Here is a 20,641-nt window from a genome sequence, read left to right on the forward strand (position 1 = left end):
ACACTGCTTAGCACAGTAAATGCTCATTACATAAGAGTAATTATGTTTTCTTTTGTACCACCTCACAGACATTTAAATTCAGATTGCTGTTTTGTTAACAAATCTCAAGCGTGCAAGCATAACTCTATTCTCAGGATTAATACAAGGTGCTAACATGTTACAGAAAACCGAAGAACAAAGCAATACTTACAGAGATGGAGTTACATTTATTACGCACGGGTCCAGAGGAAAATGTATCTCAAATTCTGGGCCCCAACATACAGGAACTTTCCCCATTTATATGATTTTACCTTCTTTATCTCCCAAATATGGAGTGTTTCCGGCCTCTTTTGCAAGTTCTTAAAGAGCCCGTGTGTACTGGGCCTTGAGACCTCAACCAGAGGCCCAGCCTGGTGCCAGCACCGATAACCTTGTCTGGGGAAAGTTTAATGCCTAGCTGAAATGGGAGTAGTCTTAGCAAGCAAGAATTTACAGAAGCCCATTAGCAGGGTTAAAATTTCAAACAGCAGTTTTCATAGAAGATGGATGCTTCAAACATATGCCTACTGTGCTAAGTAAGGCCTTTTCTCCCTACGGCCACCCGCATTCACCATATTGTTATCAATCACCACTTCATCTGCTTAGACACCTGAGTGCACTCTCAATATGAGGGGCTAGGTGAGATCTATCAGAGATGTTCTTCCAAGATTCTCAGTTGGTCATGAGATAGAAATATGTTGGGGGGTGGGGGGTAATGGGGAAGTAAGGACACATATGTAACACCTTAATCAATAAAGAAATAATAATAAAAAAAGAAATATGTTAGGGGTTCACAGACTTTAAAACAGGAAGCAATCTGAAAAATACAGCTACCAACTTTTACTTTTGGCAAGTAAAAGCACTTAGAAAATTCTCTCATCTACCACCGCCCCAATTTTGTTTTAAAAAAAGACATTTTAGCCAGGACCGGTTTGGCTCAGTGGATAGAGCGTCGGCTTGGGGACTGAAGGGTCCCGGGTTCGATTCCGGTCAGGGGCATGTACCTTGGCTGCGGGCATATCCCCAGTGGGGGGTGTGCAGGAGGCGGCTGATCGATGACTCTCTCTCATCGGTGTTTCTGACTCTCTGTCTCTCTCCCTTCCTCTCTGTACAAAATCAATAAAATATATTTTAAAAAAAATTTTTTAAAAAAAGACATTTTAACCCCTCTGCTAAAAGAATATCACTATCTCATATTAAATTTTCTTATTTTGCCAGTGGTTTTAACTTACAGACCATATTTGATTACTACTAGGATGGATAAACCCTCTGAGATTCTACTTACATATACACTTTACAGTTTTTTGAAGCTTCTGCAAAAATTAAATAAGAAAACAGAAGAAAATAATTAAATAAAAAGTAGAAATAAAAAGTGAAAAATAGAGCAGTGAGGTAAAACCAGGTCCAATAAGATAAGTAATCATCTACAAAGTCTAATTAAGGATGGAATGAAAGCAAAAGAGGAACAGAAAAGGGAGTAGGAGAAGATAATGCCAACTGAAACCGGTTTGGCTCAATGGATTGAACACTGGCTTGCAGACTGAAAGATTCCAGGTTCGATTCTGGTCAAGGGCATGTACCTTGGTTGTGGGCACATCCTCAGTGGGGGGTGTGCAAGAGGCAGCTAATCAATGATTCTCTCGAATCGATGTTTCTAACTATCTCTCTCCCTTCCTCTCTGTAAAAAAATCAATAAAATATGTTTAAAAAAAAAAAAAAGATAATGCCAAGCAATACGTTAGCTCAGAAATTGGGCATTCTTGCCTGAGGCATAAAATGGAAGTTAGCAGACCAGGTAGGAATGGTGGGAAATGAACAGAAAATCTGCATGCTCTAATGACTGCAATGATGAATGCTGACAAGACAAAGTCCTGGCCCTGTGGTGCTGACCGTTCTAATTTTTTTTTTTTTTTTGAAAAACCAGAAATATGGCTTTTAAGTGAAATCTCCCAGTTCTTAAACACTACCAACTAACAGACCTTTTTTTTTTTTTTTTTTAAATCACTTGAACAGTCCAAATAAAATCCACCTCTGGGCCACATTCAGCCCTCTGGTTGGGAAGCTCTGGTGTAGAGTGAGAAAAAGATGATCCAGGGTAACAACCTGAAAGAAAGACAGAGGAAGAGGCACAGCCCAGAACAAAGACTAGGTCTATGGAGGAGGAACCAGCAAGGTGTGGTGTTATGAAAAGCCGGAGAATTTCAAGGAGCAGTCTGCTGTGAAATGCGGCGGACATTTCCAATAAGGCCAGGTAAGTGGTCACTGGGACTGGCTGTAGAAGCAGATTCATTGGAGTGGTGGGGGCTAAAACACAGGTGCTGGATGAAGAAGATATATAGTTACAACCACCAAGGTTCAATGAACGGCAATGTGTGGAGATATCCCCCCTCACATCTGCTGCTGGCGCTGAGCTGGTTCAGGACAGAAATGCTGCCAGCCATCTTATAAGGTGCAGACAGCCTCCACAACAAGGAAGTACCCAGCTCACAAAGCCAACACTGTGAGGTAGGTGTGCAAGACTTTCTGATTTCATGGGGGGAGAAATGCCTGTTTCAAGAACAGTTAGATAAAATAAGGTCGTTATTTTTGCTCAACAAACTCATGCATCCAGGTTCTCATTAGTCCCCATGCTGATACTGTATTTGTTAAGATTATAAACATAAATAGGTGTTTCCTTTTGTCAAGACAAGAGTGATAGAAGAGCCAAAACTGGTTTGGCTCAGTGGATAGAGCATCAGCCTGCGGACTGAAAGGTCCCAGGTAGGATTCCGGTCAAGGGCATGTACCTAGGTTGCGGGCACATCCCTAGTAGGGGGTGTGCAAGAGGCAGCTGATCGATGATTCTCTCTCATCGATGTTTCTAACTCTCTATCCCTCTCTGTAAAAAATCAATAAAATGTATTAAAAAAAAAAAGTGATAGAAGAAAAATCAGGAGGAGAATTGTAAGTCATTCCTGTTTAAAGAATCGATACATTCAACGATCTTGTAGAAAGGCAGTGAGTTTCAGTAAGACATACCATCATACCAATTATAATAAAATAAGACATCTACAAACTTCTTGGTAAGTATATTAATAATGCTTTTAATATATTTTTAGTATGTACACTTATTTTAAAGGATCTTTATATTTTACAGGTTCATTAAAATCAAATTGTCCTAACACACACGAAGGTATAAATTAACCATAACACACTATCAGAAGTTAAGAAAAAAGGAAGCTCCCTTGAGTTCCATTCCACAAAAGAACAAAAGTTTTAAGAATTCATCCAGCCCTAGCTGGTTTGGCTCGGTGGATAGAGCCTCAACCTGCGGACTGAAGGGTCCCAGGTTTGATTTCAGTCCAGGGCACATGCTGGCGGTGTGGGCTCAATCCCCAGTGGGGGCATGCAGGAGGCAGCCAATCAATGACTCTCTCATCACTGATGTTTCAATATATCTCTCCCTCTCCCTTCCTCTCTGAGATCAATGAAAGGATACACACACACACACACACACACACACACACACATATATATAATTCAACCAAAGGCAAGGTAAATTAGAAAGCAGCCCTTTTATGAAAAAGCACTATTGTCAGTCAGTATTTCTCTTTTCCTAAAAGTCCATTAACCTAATGACAATTCCTCAGTCATGTACTGTACTTTCAACTGATCATAAGACTGTCAACAAACATTTATTAAGCACTTAATATATAGTGCCAGGCAATGTGCTGAATATTATAATAATGAACAAGTTATGTCTAAGCATTTAAATACTAGGAGAAGATAACAGCAATAATAAACAGCAATAACAAACGAAATACAAAAACTAATTTCAAGTGAGTAGTCACTAGAAAAACGCATTAAGTGGGGTACCTACCCACCTGGGTGGCAGGATTCTGGGAAGCTTGCCAAGGTGGGTGCTATTTAAGCTGAAGACAGGAGGACAGTAAGCTAGATGAAGCATGTTGGGCTCAAAGGCCTCCAAGTAGGAGGGAAAAACAATGAACAAGACAAGAACTTTGCTTCCTAAATCTTACCTTGAAAAAATAATTAGAACCCCATTAGTTCTACTATTTCTACAAGATGCAGAGAGACTATTTTAAACAAGACAAAGTGGAAGAATTGATTATGTTAAAACATACTTGACAGGAAGAAAAAGACTCATTTGTTCAATAAGCAAAAGCAGTATAAAATTGCTAAATAAATCCTCAGAAAAAACAACTGATCTGCTCCTTTACCTAGTTCATGACAACTTGTACCAAGACAGTATATTAACAAATCTGTGCCAGCATTAATTTGCACAAACTCCCTTCTTACTGCTTCACATTCTTGCACACTAATTATTCATTTGTCTTTTCTTCAACACCCACCAGTCTGAGAATATTCCAAGTCACTTGCCCTAAGGCCTAAATAAACCTTCATTATTTTAAAATATCCAAAATTCCAACCTGATTTCCAAGAGCCATGCCTTAAGTGGCTATTATTTCACAATTTCCCTCATTCAGTTTGGGGCATAATATATTTATTCCAAATCTTTTAAATGCAAGAATATGTTGTTGCATTATTTTCAATTATCAATATATGTGAGGACAATATACTAGTATAGGCTGGATATAATTCTACAACAAACTGAGTTTTCTCTATTTCTATTATAGAAAAGTGTTAACGAATAACAATTTAAACAAATGTTTATTGAATTCATCTTTTATTCTTCTTTTGGCAAGCAGATAATATAAACAAAACTATACTGCTCGCTATAGTTATACACACTCTGTCTTGCTTTACACAGTTGTAAACATATTTAAGTGGATAAAATTCTTGACTTAACACATTCCAGAATTCTGACACTTTTTGAGTTAAAGCAAAAGAAAGCTTATGAAACTTCCATTGGATTATCATTACACAGCAAACAAAATTAGTATATCTGCTTTTAAATTAACATCTACCATTTTTTAAAGACTTCAATTTTAGGTTTGAGCTAAAAGGATTTTTATCTAAAGTTTTATGAAAAAACAGAGCTAACCATACAAATGCTATTCATAACCATATCAACCATTTAAAGATGACATATGTCAGAGGGGTGGTAGTGGGCAGAAATTAACCAGTGCAGTTATATGCACATATGCATAGCCCATGGACACAGACAACAGTGTGGGGAAGGCCTGGGGAGGGGGCATGAATAGGTTAGAGGGGGACAATGTGGGGAAGGGAAGGACATGTGTAATACTTTCAATAATAAATATAAATTTTAAAAAATTATACAAATTAAAAATAAACCTATAATAAAAAAAAAAATGCCACTCATTTTGTTAAAAAAAACAACAAGAACAAAAAAACCTACCAGTAAGGTATTTTCCAATGCTTTAAATGTAGATGGAATTTATAATAACTAGGTTTCATGATACCTTATTTTATTCTTTTTTAAAAATATATATTTTATTGATTTTTTTTACAGAGAGAGAGAGAGGGAGAGCCAAAAACATTGATGAGAGAAAACATCGATCAGCTGCCTCCTGCACACCCCGTACTGGGGATGTGCTTGCAAACAAGGTACATGCCCCTGACTGGAATCGAACCTGGAACCCTTCAGTCCGCAGGCCAAGGCTCCATCCACTGAGCCAAACTAGTCAGGGCTTATTTTATTACTACTTAATGGTTATCTTTTAATTTTAAAGCAATACCTTACTTCAAATAAAGGCAATATAATTAGTTTATAATTTCATTATTTTATAAATTTTAGAGCCTCAAGAAAACTTAGATCTCAAAACAGGCAGCCTTCAGAATGCATTTTGCAGAATGGTTTTTAATCTCTTTAAATGGAATACCTTCATGTAGTACTTACTTGCTCTAGTTGACCAGCTTCCCACATCATCAATGAGATTGACACCATATTTTTAATATATAAACCTGATATTTAACTGCAAAAATTAGTTGCATCCGTAAAGCAAAAATTCAAATATTAAAAACTTCATGATAAATTAAGCTTTTTCTAGTTGGAGAAAAACATAACTAATCAAAAAAAGTCTAATTTTCATACTTTCTTATCAAATTATCAGACATTTGTATATATGAGTATTATTATCTTAGAAGGAATACTGTTATGTGTAACTTGAAATCTGAGCTAGATATATCATTCACACCAAAAGGTATTACATACTCATTTCTACTACACCGTCTGGCTCCTAAAAAGTGGCTTTCAACTTGATCCATGTATGCGATACAAACATTCTCAAATACTTCAGGTTACATAAAGGTGACATTAAAAGGCTAACAAAATAACAGAAAAAAGGCTTTCTTTTAATACTAGAAAATGAAGCAAAAGAGAAAGGTTTTGAAAGATAAATTGGAAAAGAGGAAGGATTTGAAGTAATTTGGCCTTGGACACTTTTGAAATTGCTACTACTTCAACTTGTACAAGTTACAAGTTAACGGGTAAGAGCCAAAACCGGTTTGGCTCAGTGGCAGAGCGTTGGTCTGCGGACTGAAAGGTCCCAGGTTCGATTCCGGTCAAGGGCATGTACGTTGGCTGCGGGCACATCCCCGGTAGGGAGTGTGCAAGAGGCAACTGGTGGATGTTTCCCTCTCATCGACGTGTCTGGCTCTCTGTCTCTCTCCCTTCCTCTCTGTAAAAAATTAATAAAATATATTAAAAAACAAAAAACAAAACATAAGTTAATGGATAAGAGAGGTCACAAATCATTTCTTAGTGGAAAAAAGTGCAAGGAAAGCAAACCAGCTGAGCAGTGAAGGAGAAAACACCACAAAGAGTACAGAAATTAGTAGTTATGAAAATAAGAAGTTTAAGAAACAGCAAGTAGTAACAATCAGACATTAGTATGTTGAGACCTTTAAAAATTACACAAAAATAAAAGGCTAATCTGTAATTCTTACAGGTTTAAATCTGATAGGGAACACATATATATTTTGAATCTGTCTCATTTTTTAAAGTTTTAACAGCTGATTCCCATGAAAAAAAATTTAAAAATTCTTAATCATTAAAACAAGCTTCTTGGCTGCACTTTGATGGGGTTATAAAAAGCTTCACAGCATTAAATTCCCTAATACTAAGGTTACTGCACTCAAGTTTCTTTATCAGGATAAATTAAATTTTCTATCACCATCCCCACATTATTGCAATCTTCCAGAAAAATTACACTGAAGTGGTTACTAAAAGCTTTTAGTAAAACATTAAGATTTATTTCAACAGAATGTTCAGGATCCTAGTTTAATAAAAAATATAAGCAAACAGGGTTGCATCTTGGGAGTATGAATGATACTCTCCACAATGAACTTAGTGTTTAAAATACCAGAAAAGGGGATACTATGTTTATCTCTGACATTTTTATAAAAAAAAAAAAAACATTAGCAGCTATGCCATAAAACTGATGTAAAGTAATTGTTTTTCAGTAACATGTAAAACAATCCAGCACTTGTATAAATACTCATATCGGCACACGGTACTAAAACATAATAGCGCAACACTTTGTATACTAGCTGCAATTTTCAGTAGGTCTGTTCATCAACCACGTGACAGAATTGTAATGTTCTCCTAATCCATATGCGTGCCTCATATATCTGAAATAAAAAAAAAAAAAAAGAAATGACTGGTTTTAATGAAGGGAATTCTTTGTATATAAATGTTTATTATGCATATAACACCAAGCCCTCTGAATGAATCACTCCACAGATGTATCATTCAATAAACTGCATAAGCATATTACTTAAAAACTTCAACAGCATGTAAAAAGCATAAGATCTTTAACCAAGTCCAGTAAAACACAATCATTAGTCGGGGGAGAGGGATTGAAATTCTGAGTACTAAATAAGCTTAAAATTTACCTTAATAAATCCAAGTCATTAATGACCACCTTAGTAGCTTTATCTAATAAACACTAAAGCCGACAGCAAACTCTCCATGCTGTGTCCCAGATTTCTCAATCATGTAAAATACTTTTACAATACAAAGAAAAAGATCTCTAAAGAGTAAACAATCAGGCAACATGAATATATTTCAGTTTTTTTCACTTGTTGAAACTTTTAGCATTATTAATGTCAACTCAGAACAATGTTCAAACTAACCCTAAATCTTTCTAACCTTTAGAAATGATTTAATTGTCAACCTATATGCAAAAATAAATCACTATAGATTTAAATAATTATCTAAATCTTTCATTTTGGCAATGCTTTTAATTCTATAACTGCCTTTAATATACTACTAAATAAGCTTATTTAATTCTGCTAAGGATAGATTTTTTTAAATTATTAATCAACAACCTAAAATATTTCAATAATCCTTTGTCTTAATTATGAAAAATAAAACAGTAGATATTTCCAGATACTTACACAAGTATTAATGGTTTGTTTGGATATTCTTCACCAACTACAATAGGAGGAGAATCTGCCTGTATTATCTCTATTGGTGTTTGTAGAATATGAGACAGGGCTCTTAGCTATAGGAAGAAAATGTATTGGTATAAAAATAAATAAAAGTGTAAATCTTATTGAAATCATAAACTACTGAGGTATTCATGAATAGGGCAATCATTCAGAGCAGGGATTCTCTCTGTTCATCACTATACAGAGAACCTGGCACACAGCAGGCACTTAATACATATTTGTTAAAATAACAAATATAATATTTATTAAATTGAACGCGCAAGTTTCAAGCCCTGGCTACATAATAGCTTCTTGGAAAGATCAATGTCATAGTAAATAAAGTGAAGGAATTGGTAGACTGGGCTTATTGTATAGACTCTCTACTTTTGAATATAATCGAAAACTTCCATAATAAAAAGTTTTTTAAAAATCATTGTTAGACACCAGGCCAAATCAATTACAATTTTGGAGGGAAAGGGGGAAAAATAGGGAACAGCGGAGAATAAGAGGTTTATTTTTCTTAAAGCTTTTCAGATTATTGTAAAGTACAACCAGGGTTGACAGCCACTACTCTGTAATTTTCAAGGTGCAAACAGAATGAAATATGTATCTGAATTGCACTACTGTTTCATGGAATTTCAATCTAATTAATACACAAGTTTAAGTAATTTTATACCACAAAATATAAAATTAGAACTTCAAGTGGATGAATAAGTTAGTAATACAATCAATCTTCACATTATCTTATGGAAAATACTGTTATTTTATTTTTTTATTATATTTATTTTAAAGACCTAGAATTTGATGCAGAGAACATTTAAGAGGCCTGCCTAAAGTTATGCACAAGGAAATAAAATGACTTGCAAACTTACCTCCAGCTGCCCTCCCCATGCAGCTGTGTTTATAATATCATCACAGTACTTTCCAAACTCTTCTGTAGAGAATAAACAGAATATAGCAGTTAATAATTGTCACAACTCCTTTTATAAAATCTCTAGTTTCTACAATTCCTAAAACTACTCAAGATTTGAACTTCCTCCTTTTCTACCTGTACTCTCAGAATTTAGTCCACTTACAGATCCAAACTTAATTCACTACAATTTCCCACCACCTTTCATCCAAGAGCGAAGCATTTCTGCTTCTCTCCCTCAGTCTGAGACCCAAGGAAGGACCTTAACTATATAACAAGCCTACTTCCCTCTCCTTTCCCAAGCAATGACTCTCCCAAATCGTCAACTTATTCACTACTTGACATGTATTTTAAAGCCTAAAGCTGCATCAGAAATACACCAAAATAAAAATGCAGCCTCTATAAAATCAGCTCCACTGTAAGATCTAAAGAAATGTGTGAAGAGCCGAAACCGGTTTGGCTCAGCAGTAGAGCGTCGGTCTGCGGACTGAAAGGTCCGAGGTTCGATTCCGGTCAAGGGCATGTATGTTGGTTGCGGGCTGCGGACTGAAAGGTCCCAGGTTCGATTCCGGTCAAGGGCATGTATGTTGGTTGCGGGCACATCCCCAGTGGGGGGTGTGCAAGAGGCAGCTGGTCGATGTTTCTCTCTCATCGATGTTTCTAGCTCTCTATCTCTCTCCCTTTCTCTCTGTAAAAAACAAAACAAAAACAAAACAAAACAAAAAAACAACAATAAAATATATTAAAAAAAAAAAAAAGAAAAGAAAAGAAATGTGTGAGGAGAATCAAGAGTAAAAGCAGTACAAACGCGCTGAAACTTTCTCAGAGGTAGCATCCAATAGGGCCTCCACTTGTTATTTTGGAAACATTTACCTTATTTGTATCAGCATTGTATAGAAAACAATATATTTTAACTGCAGAATAATTAAATACGTAAAAATATTAACTACCTAGTAAAGCAACTTGTACTACAAAGTTATAGAAAATAATTCTACCTAAATTTTGAAATCTTTTCCCCATAAGGACTATACCAGTTTTTCTTATTCTCAGTCTCAGGAGGCACTTGATTTAACAATAACCACCACCACAACTGCAACACCAATACATAGTAAAGAGAAATAAATCACCTGGAGTATACATATCTCCTGTATTAGCGTTGGTTAAAAATGGCAGAAAGTCATCCATGTGGCTTTGCATATAGTTAGCAGTTTGGCTTCTTAAGGCAGCTACAGTCAGAGGGCACTCCCGCTCTTTCAGTTGATCTTCAATGGCTCTATACATACAGTGGCCATCCGAGGGAACCTGTTTGATTTCCAACTCTCTAGCTGCCAATATTTGAGCAAGTTTTTCACTTTCTACATGTCTAGCTCCATATAAGTTCTCAATTTCAGCTTCAGCTATTCTTTCTTTCTGCTCCTTTTCCAATGCAGCTTTTTTATCCTAAGAAGACAACATAGGAAAGTTAACTCATACAAATTAGGTCTAATTTACATTTATTAAGAAATTATAAAGATAAGATTCATAAAACATTTTGTCATTTTTCTTCCTTCTCTTATAAGCACTATCCTATTGTGACCACATCACTTGTAGAGTCTTCTATACTGGGAACTCCTCTGTTAGAACAAACTACCTTTCTCACTAGTGCTATACAGGGACAAAAGCCCTCAAGTTTTCCCTTGAAAAAATATAAAATTGGTAAAAACTATATCCCTACATGCCAACTTTCTAAAAACTTTACTTACTGATTTCAATGTCCTCTCTTAAGACTCGCTTATCCTAGTTCTTAAAACACGCCTTACCAATTTAAGTCCAGGCTCATACCAAGTTTTGTAACTTACCACTACACCAGTGGTACATTAACATGCTAACGCCTTTAGAAGGGAACAAAAATTCTACTTATATGTATCTAGCTTTAAAGGAAATGTTTGTGTGAACATAGACACAAATGTTTTATTCATTTAACAGATAAAAATATTCTTCTAGATAAAAAATTAAAATATTACAAATAAAACTAAAGTTCCCCTTAAGGACTGCTATCAATCCCAGTACCTGTTCTAGCAGTCTGTTGTATATCCTTCTAGATTTTTTGCCTATATGTTTTTTTAATTAATTAATTAATATATTAATTTTGGTTGATTTTAGAGAGAGAAGGGAAGGGGGAGAGGGAGAGAGACAGAGAAACATCACCTTGTTGTTCTGCTTGCTATACATTCTTCGTTGTTTGCTATAGTGCCCTAACTGGGGATCGAACCCTTAAACCTTGGCGTATTTGGGAGGATATTCCAACCAACTGAGCTATCCGGCCAGGGTCTCCTTTGTATTTTAATAAATACAGATGTACTTATAGAAAATGTGTAAAAAAAAAATTTCTTCTTTTTAGTAAAAATGGTATACATTACATTCTGTAACTTGCTTTCCATATTCAAATGGCGTAAGAAATCTTCCTATAAAAGTATATGCAAAGAAGGGGAGGGTTAATGAGAGATTTGTGATATGAAGGATGGTTAGGAGGTAGAATGAGAAGGTTGGAGAAAAAGAGAAAACATTCTTGACAGCTGGATTCAGAAAGATGAAAAACCAGAAGCGATATATGTCACACAGATTGACAGAGCTCATATAGCTAGAATACCAGAGAAAGGTGTCAAGAGCTGGGATTGGAGAAAAAAAGATAGTTACAAACAGTCCCGATTTACGATGGTTCGGCTTAGATTTTTTGACTTTATGAGAGTAGGAAAGCATGCACCTCCAGTTTCAACCTTCCTTCAAATTTTGAATTTGATCTTTTCTCAGGCTAGCTATATGTGGTAGGACACTTGTTCATGATAATGGACAGCGGCAAGTGACCATGAGGGTCAACCACCACACGCTACAGTGCAGTCATTGTTAGATGATTTTGCCCAATGTAGACGAATGTGAGTGTTCTGAGAACGCCTACGGTAGGTTAGGCCAAGTGGAAACTCAGCAGGTTAAGTGTGTTAAATTTCACTGGGTCCTTTAACAAGGAACTCCATCGTTTCTTTCCTTCCCTCTTCTTATATGACACATAAGATATACTGAGCACACAGCACTGACTTAAATACTTGGTGAAACGACTTCCATACCCGTCTCTTTTGTGCTCTTGAAATCCGAGGCGGCTGATTCTCAAGAACCAAGTTTGAAATGTTAACAGCATCAAAATCTCCCTAAAAAAAAAAAGAAAGAAAGAAAAAGAAACAGAGAGAAAGCATTAACTAGTTAATAGAAAAATAATTTTAAGTTAGTATTTAAAGTATCAGAGCAATACATTATTAAAAATCACAAATACATATAATCCCATAATTCAAATTTGAGTAACAGCAGTAGGTATTAGATAGTATAGTTCTGCTTCCTTTCTCTCTTTATAAGAGAAAATTTACCTGATCCTCAACAACTTTCCTTAGAGCTCTTCCAAGACGATGCTCTTCCCTACATGCTTTTCTTCCTTCTTAGTATGCCTACTCCATTAATCTAAATAATGCTTTTAAGGGCCAGTGCATTCAGCCCTCTACCTTTCCCTTCTCTAAATGTTAGTATTGCCCTAACCGGTTTGGCTCAGCTGATAAAGTGTCCTTCTGCGGACTGAAAGGTCCCAGGTTCGATTCTGGCATGTACCTTGGTTGTGGGCACATCCCCAGTGGGAGGTGTGCAGGAGGCAGCTGATCAATGTTTCTCTCTCATCAATGTTTCTAACTCTCTATCCCTCTCCCTTCCTCTCTGTAAAAAATCAATAAAATAAAAATTTAAAATCTTAGTACTCACAGGCTAGACAAGGTCCTGTGCTGGCTCAGTTCATTACTACCTTCTTCACCTCCAATGTGGCATTAGCATAATTAACCAGAACCTAACGAGCACTGCTTCTTGACTCTGGGTACAAGCTGAGTTTTTACTATCCCTTCCCATCTACACACAGAATCTAACTTATAAACATCATCAAGGCATTACAATGAATTTTAAACATTAAATGGGGATCTTGTACTTGCTGGAGAAAAAAATGTTAGACTCTTAACTATCAGGATTAGTAGCTAGTATTTTGCAAATAAGTGAAGCTAGCTTTTAGTATGACACATTCACACACCACATATCAGTGCCTCTAACAACTCTCCAATGACCAAAATATCAAAATCAGATTAAGATTTCAAGAGTGGTTATCACCTTTCGTGAAATTAGTATTCTTATGTTTTTCAGAGAAATCTGTTAAAATGTATAAATTGCCATACTGTCAATAGGCAAGATACAGAGAAGCATGTGGGGGGAAAAAGAGAAAGAAATGACATAATTCAGGCAGCTTGCAGAAAGGAAACAAGCTTAAGTTAATGAAAAAGTTAGTAGTCCCAAATAAAATGGCGGTTTGTATTTGAACAGTTGGTTAATATGTAGCTTAAGAATCGAAGATTTTTGACCCTAGAAACCCAGGAAAGAAATTTCAAAACGGAAAGGCCTGAGAGAACAAGCAAAACTATCTCACTAAAAAGACGGGGAGACGATTAGGAACACCCTGATGGTGACAACACAATTAAACACCGGGAGCACCAACCTTGCGGCTTGCCAATAAAATATCTAAGGGCCCAGAAGGCCAGGATCTCGATGACTGGCTAGTAAAGTTAAAGAAAATGAGACTCTGTTTAACAACATTGTAAGTCAGTACATACAAGCTGATTTCCCTGTCATCAGATCAAAAATGAACCAAACAAAATAAAAATTAATTTTCGCAGGAGAACTTTGCATAGACATGAAGAACTTTCTAACTACCAAAACGGAGTGAGGTTATGGAGTCTGGCCTTTGCTATCCAAAACCCAAGCAATAAATTACCCTATTATACAAAATTAGATATAACAGAATTCAACATTCACATCTGGCTTTGGCGCTTAATAAATGCTATGCATTCAGAACAATGTTCGTAACCTCGTGGAGTCTGTAGCCCACTTGAACATGGGGTCATCTGCACTTACCTCATAGGCAATACCTCAATGTGTGACTGTGAGAACCATCATGAGATACTGCATGCAATACGTTTATCACAGTGCTTGGCACACAGCACATATTAACTATTATGACAGTTATGCTCATAACTGATGAAAAAAAAGATGACAGTATGCTCGTTTACCCAAGAAGCCAGTACATTTTCATTCATTACAACCAGTCCCTAAAGCACTTTTATACCTTAAAAATGACTCATTGTCCCATGCGATGCATACAGTGTAGTGTCTTTACTCAAACAGCAGAGGTGTTTGTATTTGTATAAGGGAAGAAATTGATGCTCAGGAAGTTTAGGTAACATTACCCAGGTTACAACCATACTTAATAGCAATGTGGGGACTACATGGCTGTCCTTCCAGATGTCATTGGGCGGAGCTTCCTCTATCTTCTGGGCAAGTAATACTTAGGAGTGTCCTTCCTCTGCTGACCTCCCTTACAAAAACACATGCTACCACGTACACCTGGTCACAGGAAGAATGAGGCAATGCACCGGTGGGACTGGGTGATGCCATTTCCCTCCACAGGTGTGATTTTACACGGTGAACGGTTTATGCAGACAATCACTGCGGACAAGCACCGCGGGCAGAGAGAAACGTACCTGGCTGCCCTTGGCCGTCAGCTTCAGCTGCTCCAGTTCCTCCCGGTGTCTCTGCTCCATCTCCGCTTCCAGCTTCGCAACATCCTCCGTGAGTTGCTTCCTCCTCTTTTTGTCATTCTTGGGAACGGCATTCTTCATGCCTTGGATTTTGGCTGGAAATCCACCAAAAAATAAAAATGAAATTAAAAAATCGAGGTTACCAGTGGTCCTCAACCTTTCTCATGCCGCGGCCCTTTCATGCAGCTCCTCGTGTGGGGTGGTGACCCCCAACCATAACATTCATTTCGTTGCTACTTCATCGCTGTAATGTGGCTACTGTTCATGAACCGTAATGTAAATATCTGTGTTTTCCGATGGTCTTAGGCGGCCCTGCTAGCGGTTCTCAGCCTGTGGGCCGCCTAAGACCCTGGGAAAACACAGATATTTACAATACGATTCATGAACAGGAGCAACATCACAGTTAAGAAGTAGCAACCACGACTCTCTCATCGCTGTTTCTAACTCGCTGTCTCTCTCCCTTTCTGTAACAAATCAATCATATATAAAAGAAGTAGCAACCTCAATAATTGTATGGTTGGGGGTCCCCACCAACATGAGGACCTGCACTGGGATGGTGAAGGGGGAGGACACGGGAAATAACCATGTAAACAAGCCATGTCCCGGCGATCCCACAGGGCAGAGGGGAGCACGGGAAGCAGCTGCGTGGCTGCCCTGCCCCCACGTGTCCCACTGACACCCGGAGCCGGCGGTGGCGACCGAAGAAAAAGAACGTGACGGAAGTGTCTCCCTCCTTTCCAGCACCCCTTCCGAACCCCCGAACGGAGGGAAGGCATTTCAAAAAGCGCCCGAGGGCCCAGGGCGGTGACTGGGCGGGACCGGGACCAGGACCCGGAGGCCGGGAGGGAGCGGGGCGGCCGTGCTCCCGGGCGGCGTGGAGGGAATCAGACCCCGACACCCGCGGGGCGCGGGGCTGGGGCCCCAGAACTGAGGAGGGGGGACCCCAGCGCTGAGGACGGGGTGCCCCTGCAGAGGAGAGGGTGAGCAGCCTCCGGGGCCGGGGAGGCGAGCGGAGAAGCCTGGGACCCTGCAGACCGGAAGCCAAGACCCCCCCCCACCCGCCCACCCCCCGCCCACCTTGCAGCTCCTTCTTCTCTCTGCGCTGCTTCCGCACCAGCTGCTCCTCCTCGTCAAACTCCTCCGCCGCGCCGTCCTCCATGGCCACCCGGGGCCGCACGCCGAGGAAGCAGCCGGCGCGCCGGCGGGCGGGCGGGCGCCGCCCACCTCACCCCTCACCCCGCGCGCCATTGGCCAGCCGGCGCTGGCCCCGCCCTCCAGGCGGAAGCGGATAGGCCGCATCTCCGGAAGGAGGAGGCGGGGGAAACCGGAGTGCTCGCACATGCGCACTCGGGCGGGACACGCCCCCCTGGAAGGGGCGCGGGAGCGGGGAGCCGGGAGGCGCTGGGCGGGCTCCGCGGGCCGAGGGTGCACCCTGAGCCCCCGGGGCCCTGGGTCCTGATGGGAGGCGCGCAGGGATGACTCAGGGAGGACCATTTTGGAAATTTGTTTTTTGTTCCAATTGCTTTTTTTTAAATCTCACTTTTGGTTCCATGGCTAAGAAGGCCAGTAGAAAAGGTAAGAAGGAAAAAAAAGAGGAAAGGTAAGAAAGAAAAATCAAATGTCCATCAACCACTGCTAACTATCAATAGGAGTCTGTTCGTTAAACCAGTCCAACAGTAAGTAGTCAATATGTGTATTGTTTTAAAAGTGCTTAAGAGAATAGAAACAGAGGCACTTTAAAAGTGGAGTTTGAGCTGCCATCCCAGGGCAATGGCCTCGCAGGCCTTACTCCTCAATCCTATGGAATTTGTTAAAATGACCTTTGGGCCCAATGGATAGAGCCTCGGCCTGTGGACTGAAAGGTCCCGGGTTCGATTCCGGGCAAGGGCATGTACTACCTTGGTTGTGGGCACATTCCCAGTGGGGGGTGTGCAGGAGGCAGCTGATCTACCTTTCTCTCTCATGGATGTTTCTAGCTCTCTATCCTTCTCCCCTTCCTCTCTGAAAAAAAAAAAAAAATCAATAAAATATATATATATATATATATATATTTTTTAAAATGACCTTTGGACTGGGCCTAAAACAGCATTGCATCCAAACAGTTGTTTGCAAAGAGGACAGTAAAACCAGGCTAAAAATTAAACACATGAATTAGCATCACTGTGTTAGCTAATCTGCACCTACAGAAACTCCTATTCACGTAATTGCTTCCCTTCCTTTTCCCTGCCTTTATTGCCTGTGGGCCCTGACGATAAATGGGCTCAAATTTTTTTTATTAAATTATTATCTGTGTACATATTTTAACATTGCCCCCCCCCCATACATACCCTCCTTCCCCAGAGTTTTGTGTCCATTGGTTGAACTTATATGCATGTATACAAGTCCTTCTGTTGATCTCTTATCTCCCGCAGATCTCCTGGGCTCAAATTTTTAAGAATAGAGCTTTGCCCTGAACCCTGTGGCTCAATGGTTAGAGCCTCGTCTTGTGCACCGAAGGGTCATAGGTTCAATTTCTGATCAGGTGGCAGGTTCGGTCCCTTGTGGATGGGTGGGCATGAGCCAGCCCATCGATCTCTCCAATAACCCATCCCTTAGCTGAACTTCCCTTGGCTAGTTTTTGTATTTAGCACTGGGTATGTAGCTTCTGCAGCTAAGAAAAAGTCAATTCGTTAGTTCCCTCCTGTCAATTGTACCCGGGGCTCCTGTGTTGTTTTTGCTCCCATCAAAACAGCATTCTTCCTTGCCTGGGGACCATATTGAGCAGAACAGAGATGGGAGTTTTATGTTTAAAGGGAAGTGAAAATAATTGCACCAAAATTGGTCTTAGTGTTGTGGCGAAAGGAGGATTTCCCCAGTTCCTTGTAGACAAAGTCGGATTCTCCATTCAGCTCAGAATTCTTCATTTAAGCTTCATAGCTTCTCAATTAAGCCTGTTCTAGGATGCTTTAATAGATTTTTTTTAGCTGCTTTTTGCACTTCTAGCCATCTCTTACAAAAGAGATTAAGTGGAAATTGTAGAGAAGCACAAAGAAAGAAACAACTTCCCCGGAGGGTGCTTCTCAGCAGTGAAGCAGGCAGCCGGCCCAGAGCCTTTTCAGGGTAATATCGGAGAGAAATGAGAGTAATCCATTTGGAAGAGGCCGTAAACAAGTTGCAAATTTACCAGAATTCTACGAACCTACTGCTCTGCAGAGGAATGGAAACACATGAATCCAGACTGGCGATAAACTGAAAATGCCATCAACAGATTATGATGGTAATAACCTTCTCTTTGGTTTTCGTATCTGAGGATTAGGACAAAATGCCATTTTTAAGGTATCATCACAAATGGCTGGTTCCTTCTATTTAGGAGGAGGAAGAGATGTTTCCCTAAGTATACATTTAAATTATGTTAAATCACATTGTTGCCTTTGTTACAAGGAGGCTTAACTTACCATCGTTTGGGTTTATCCATATCCTATATAATAAAAGGCTAATATGCAAATGGACTGAACGGTGGAATGACTAGTCACTATGATGCGCACTCACCACCAGGGGCAGAGGCTCAATGCAGGAGCTGCTCCCCTGGTGGTCAGTGCTCTCTGACGGGGGAGCACTGCTCAGCCAGAAGCTGGGCTCATGGCCGGCGAGTGCAGCGGCAGTGTCAGGAGCCTCTCCTGCCTCCGTGGCAGTGCTAAAAATGTCCTACTGCCGGCATAGGGAGCGGGCCTAAGCTGGCAGTAGGACATCCCCCAAGGGCTCAAGGACTTCGAGAGGGCATAGGCTGGGCTGAGGGACTCCTCCAGGCCCAAGTGCATGAGTTTCATGCACCAGGCCTCTAGTTTAGGGGTGTCGAACTCAATCAGAGAAGGGGCCAAAATCTAAAATCAAGCCTAAATCGCGGGCCGAATGGTTTACTGAACAGTCATAAACTGACAATGTCATAAACTGACAGCGGAGTGCAGTGATGACAGCGCGGTGCGGGCCACATTGCAAGGCCTGGCGGGCTGGATTTGGCCCGCGGGCCTTGTGTTTGACACATGTGCTCTAGTTAAATAATAAATGTATTGAACATCTTTTTCCAAGGTAAAATATGTACTCTGATATATATGATTTCATACCTGAGAGAAGAAGTTGTTTTCTAATTGAAATTATTTAAAAAAAATTTTTTAATTTAGAAATAATTTATGAAAGTTTCAAGGTGTAGATGGCTTTTCTAGTTTTATGATAATTTATACTACTGATTTTTATATGTTCTTTTTAAGATGATTCAGTGCTTTTCCTTAGTGTGACTGTCATTGGCCTTCATGATTTGGGTGTGTGGGCATAATTCAAAGAATCTAAACCTAATCTGTAAATGCTCTTCTAACTGTTAATTGTATGATTGATTTTTCTTTTCTTTATTTTGCTTGAAGGTTATTCATACTTTTTAATTGGATAGAAAGAAAGTTTTTCCTGCTTATAAAAATAAATACATAAAATTATTTAAGTAAATGAAAGGTAAGGTCAGAGGTGAATAGGATTATAAAAAATTTTGCTATGAAGGGTATAAACATAAAAGGATCAAGACAGTGTACAACAGAAAAACAGTTTATTAGAAAACCCAGCAAAAGAGATTTAAAAATAGGATCTTTGTTCCAATTAAGAAATAACGGTTAATACATAATATCTCATGGTACTTAAACACAATACAAAATTAGCTCAAAGTAATGCTAAGAGATTATATTGATGTGGTTCCGGTGTGGGTATTGGATGCATCTAGCCTTATCTCTCACAGGAAATGTGACGTGCCCAGAAATAATTGGAAAAATGTGTCAATAAGAATGAAAACCCCGTCTAGCTGGTGTGGTTCAGTAGTTGAGTGTCAGCCTCTGCACCAGGAAATCCGATTCTATTCCCTGTTAGGGCACAAGCCAAATTTCAGGCTCAATTTCCAGTAGGGGGGCAAGCAGGAGGCAGCCAATCAATGATTCTCTCTCATCATCTCTCTCATTCTTTCTCATTTCTCTTCCTCTCTGAAATCAATCAAAATATATTTTAAAAAAAACACCAACTTACCTATCCAGTCTTGAATTGAGGTGTAGAAATAGTGACCGAGCGTTCAGTAAATGGGAGCACGGGCCCATTTCCATGCTCCACCTCTCCCTCCCACCCCGTGGGAAATATGACGAAGGCCATCCATTACAGACTGCATGACCTTGGAGTCTAGTCAGCTCCCGAGTCAAGAAAACAGCCAGCAGTTTTGGTCTTACATAGCTTGCTTGAAAGCACATCCCCCTTCCCTTGTACGACCAGTTTTTCTCTGTTTTCTGTGCTCTATAAAACCTTGTGTTGGGAAAGTAGGGGTGGTGGCAAAACAATGGCACAGGCCAGCTCCCTCAGTGTGGCCAGTCGGCAGGCCGGATGGGACTTGGTAGTTCAACTTCACTAGTGGCAGCATGTGTGGCGGTAACTTACCCACCTGGCCTCTATGGGGTCTCCCCATGTGTAAGTAATAAAGGCTGGTTTAATATTTCCCTCTGGTCCCTGCCCCTGATTTTTTGGGACTATCAAAGAACAGTGTGGTGCTCCCAGGAATGGAGCTCTTATGTTATATCAAGGAATAATCCATGTATATATGTATGTTGTGGATTTTTTAAAATTGATTTTAAGATTTTAAAATTGATTTTAAGAAAGAGGAAGGGAGAGGGAAATAGAAACACCAGTGATCAGAGAGAATCATCAA

General features: G+C 39.5%; 1 protein-coding gene across 1 annotated transcript; it reads right to left on the reverse strand.

Annotated features, from left to right (window-relative positions):
* Positions 1-7,349: 7,349 nt before the first annotated feature.
* OTUD6B (OTU deubiquitinase 6B) lies at positions 7,350-16,151 on the reverse strand. Its single transcript, XM_084864761.1, has 7 exons — positions 16,015-16,151; positions 14,881-15,032; positions 12,388-12,468; positions 10,414-10,726; positions 9,249-9,310; positions 8,344-8,450; positions 7,350-7,575 (listed from the first exon to the last, which is right to left on the reverse strand). Exons 1-7 carry the CDS (start codon positions 16,094-16,096, stop codon positions 7,491-7,493), a joined length of 882 nt encoding a protein of 293 aa, XP_084720887.1. The 5' UTR covers positions 16,097-16,151; the 3' UTR covers positions 7,350-7,490.
* Between the last annotated feature and the right edge of the window lie 4,490 nt (positions 16,152-20,641).

This window comes from Pipistrellus hanaki, assembly GCF_964339955.1.
Source record: "Pipistrellus hanaki genome assembly, chromosome: 17".
Taxonomy (NCBI): Eukaryota; Metazoa; Chordata; class Mammalia; order Chiroptera; family Vespertilionidae; genus Pipistrellus; species Pipistrellus hanaki.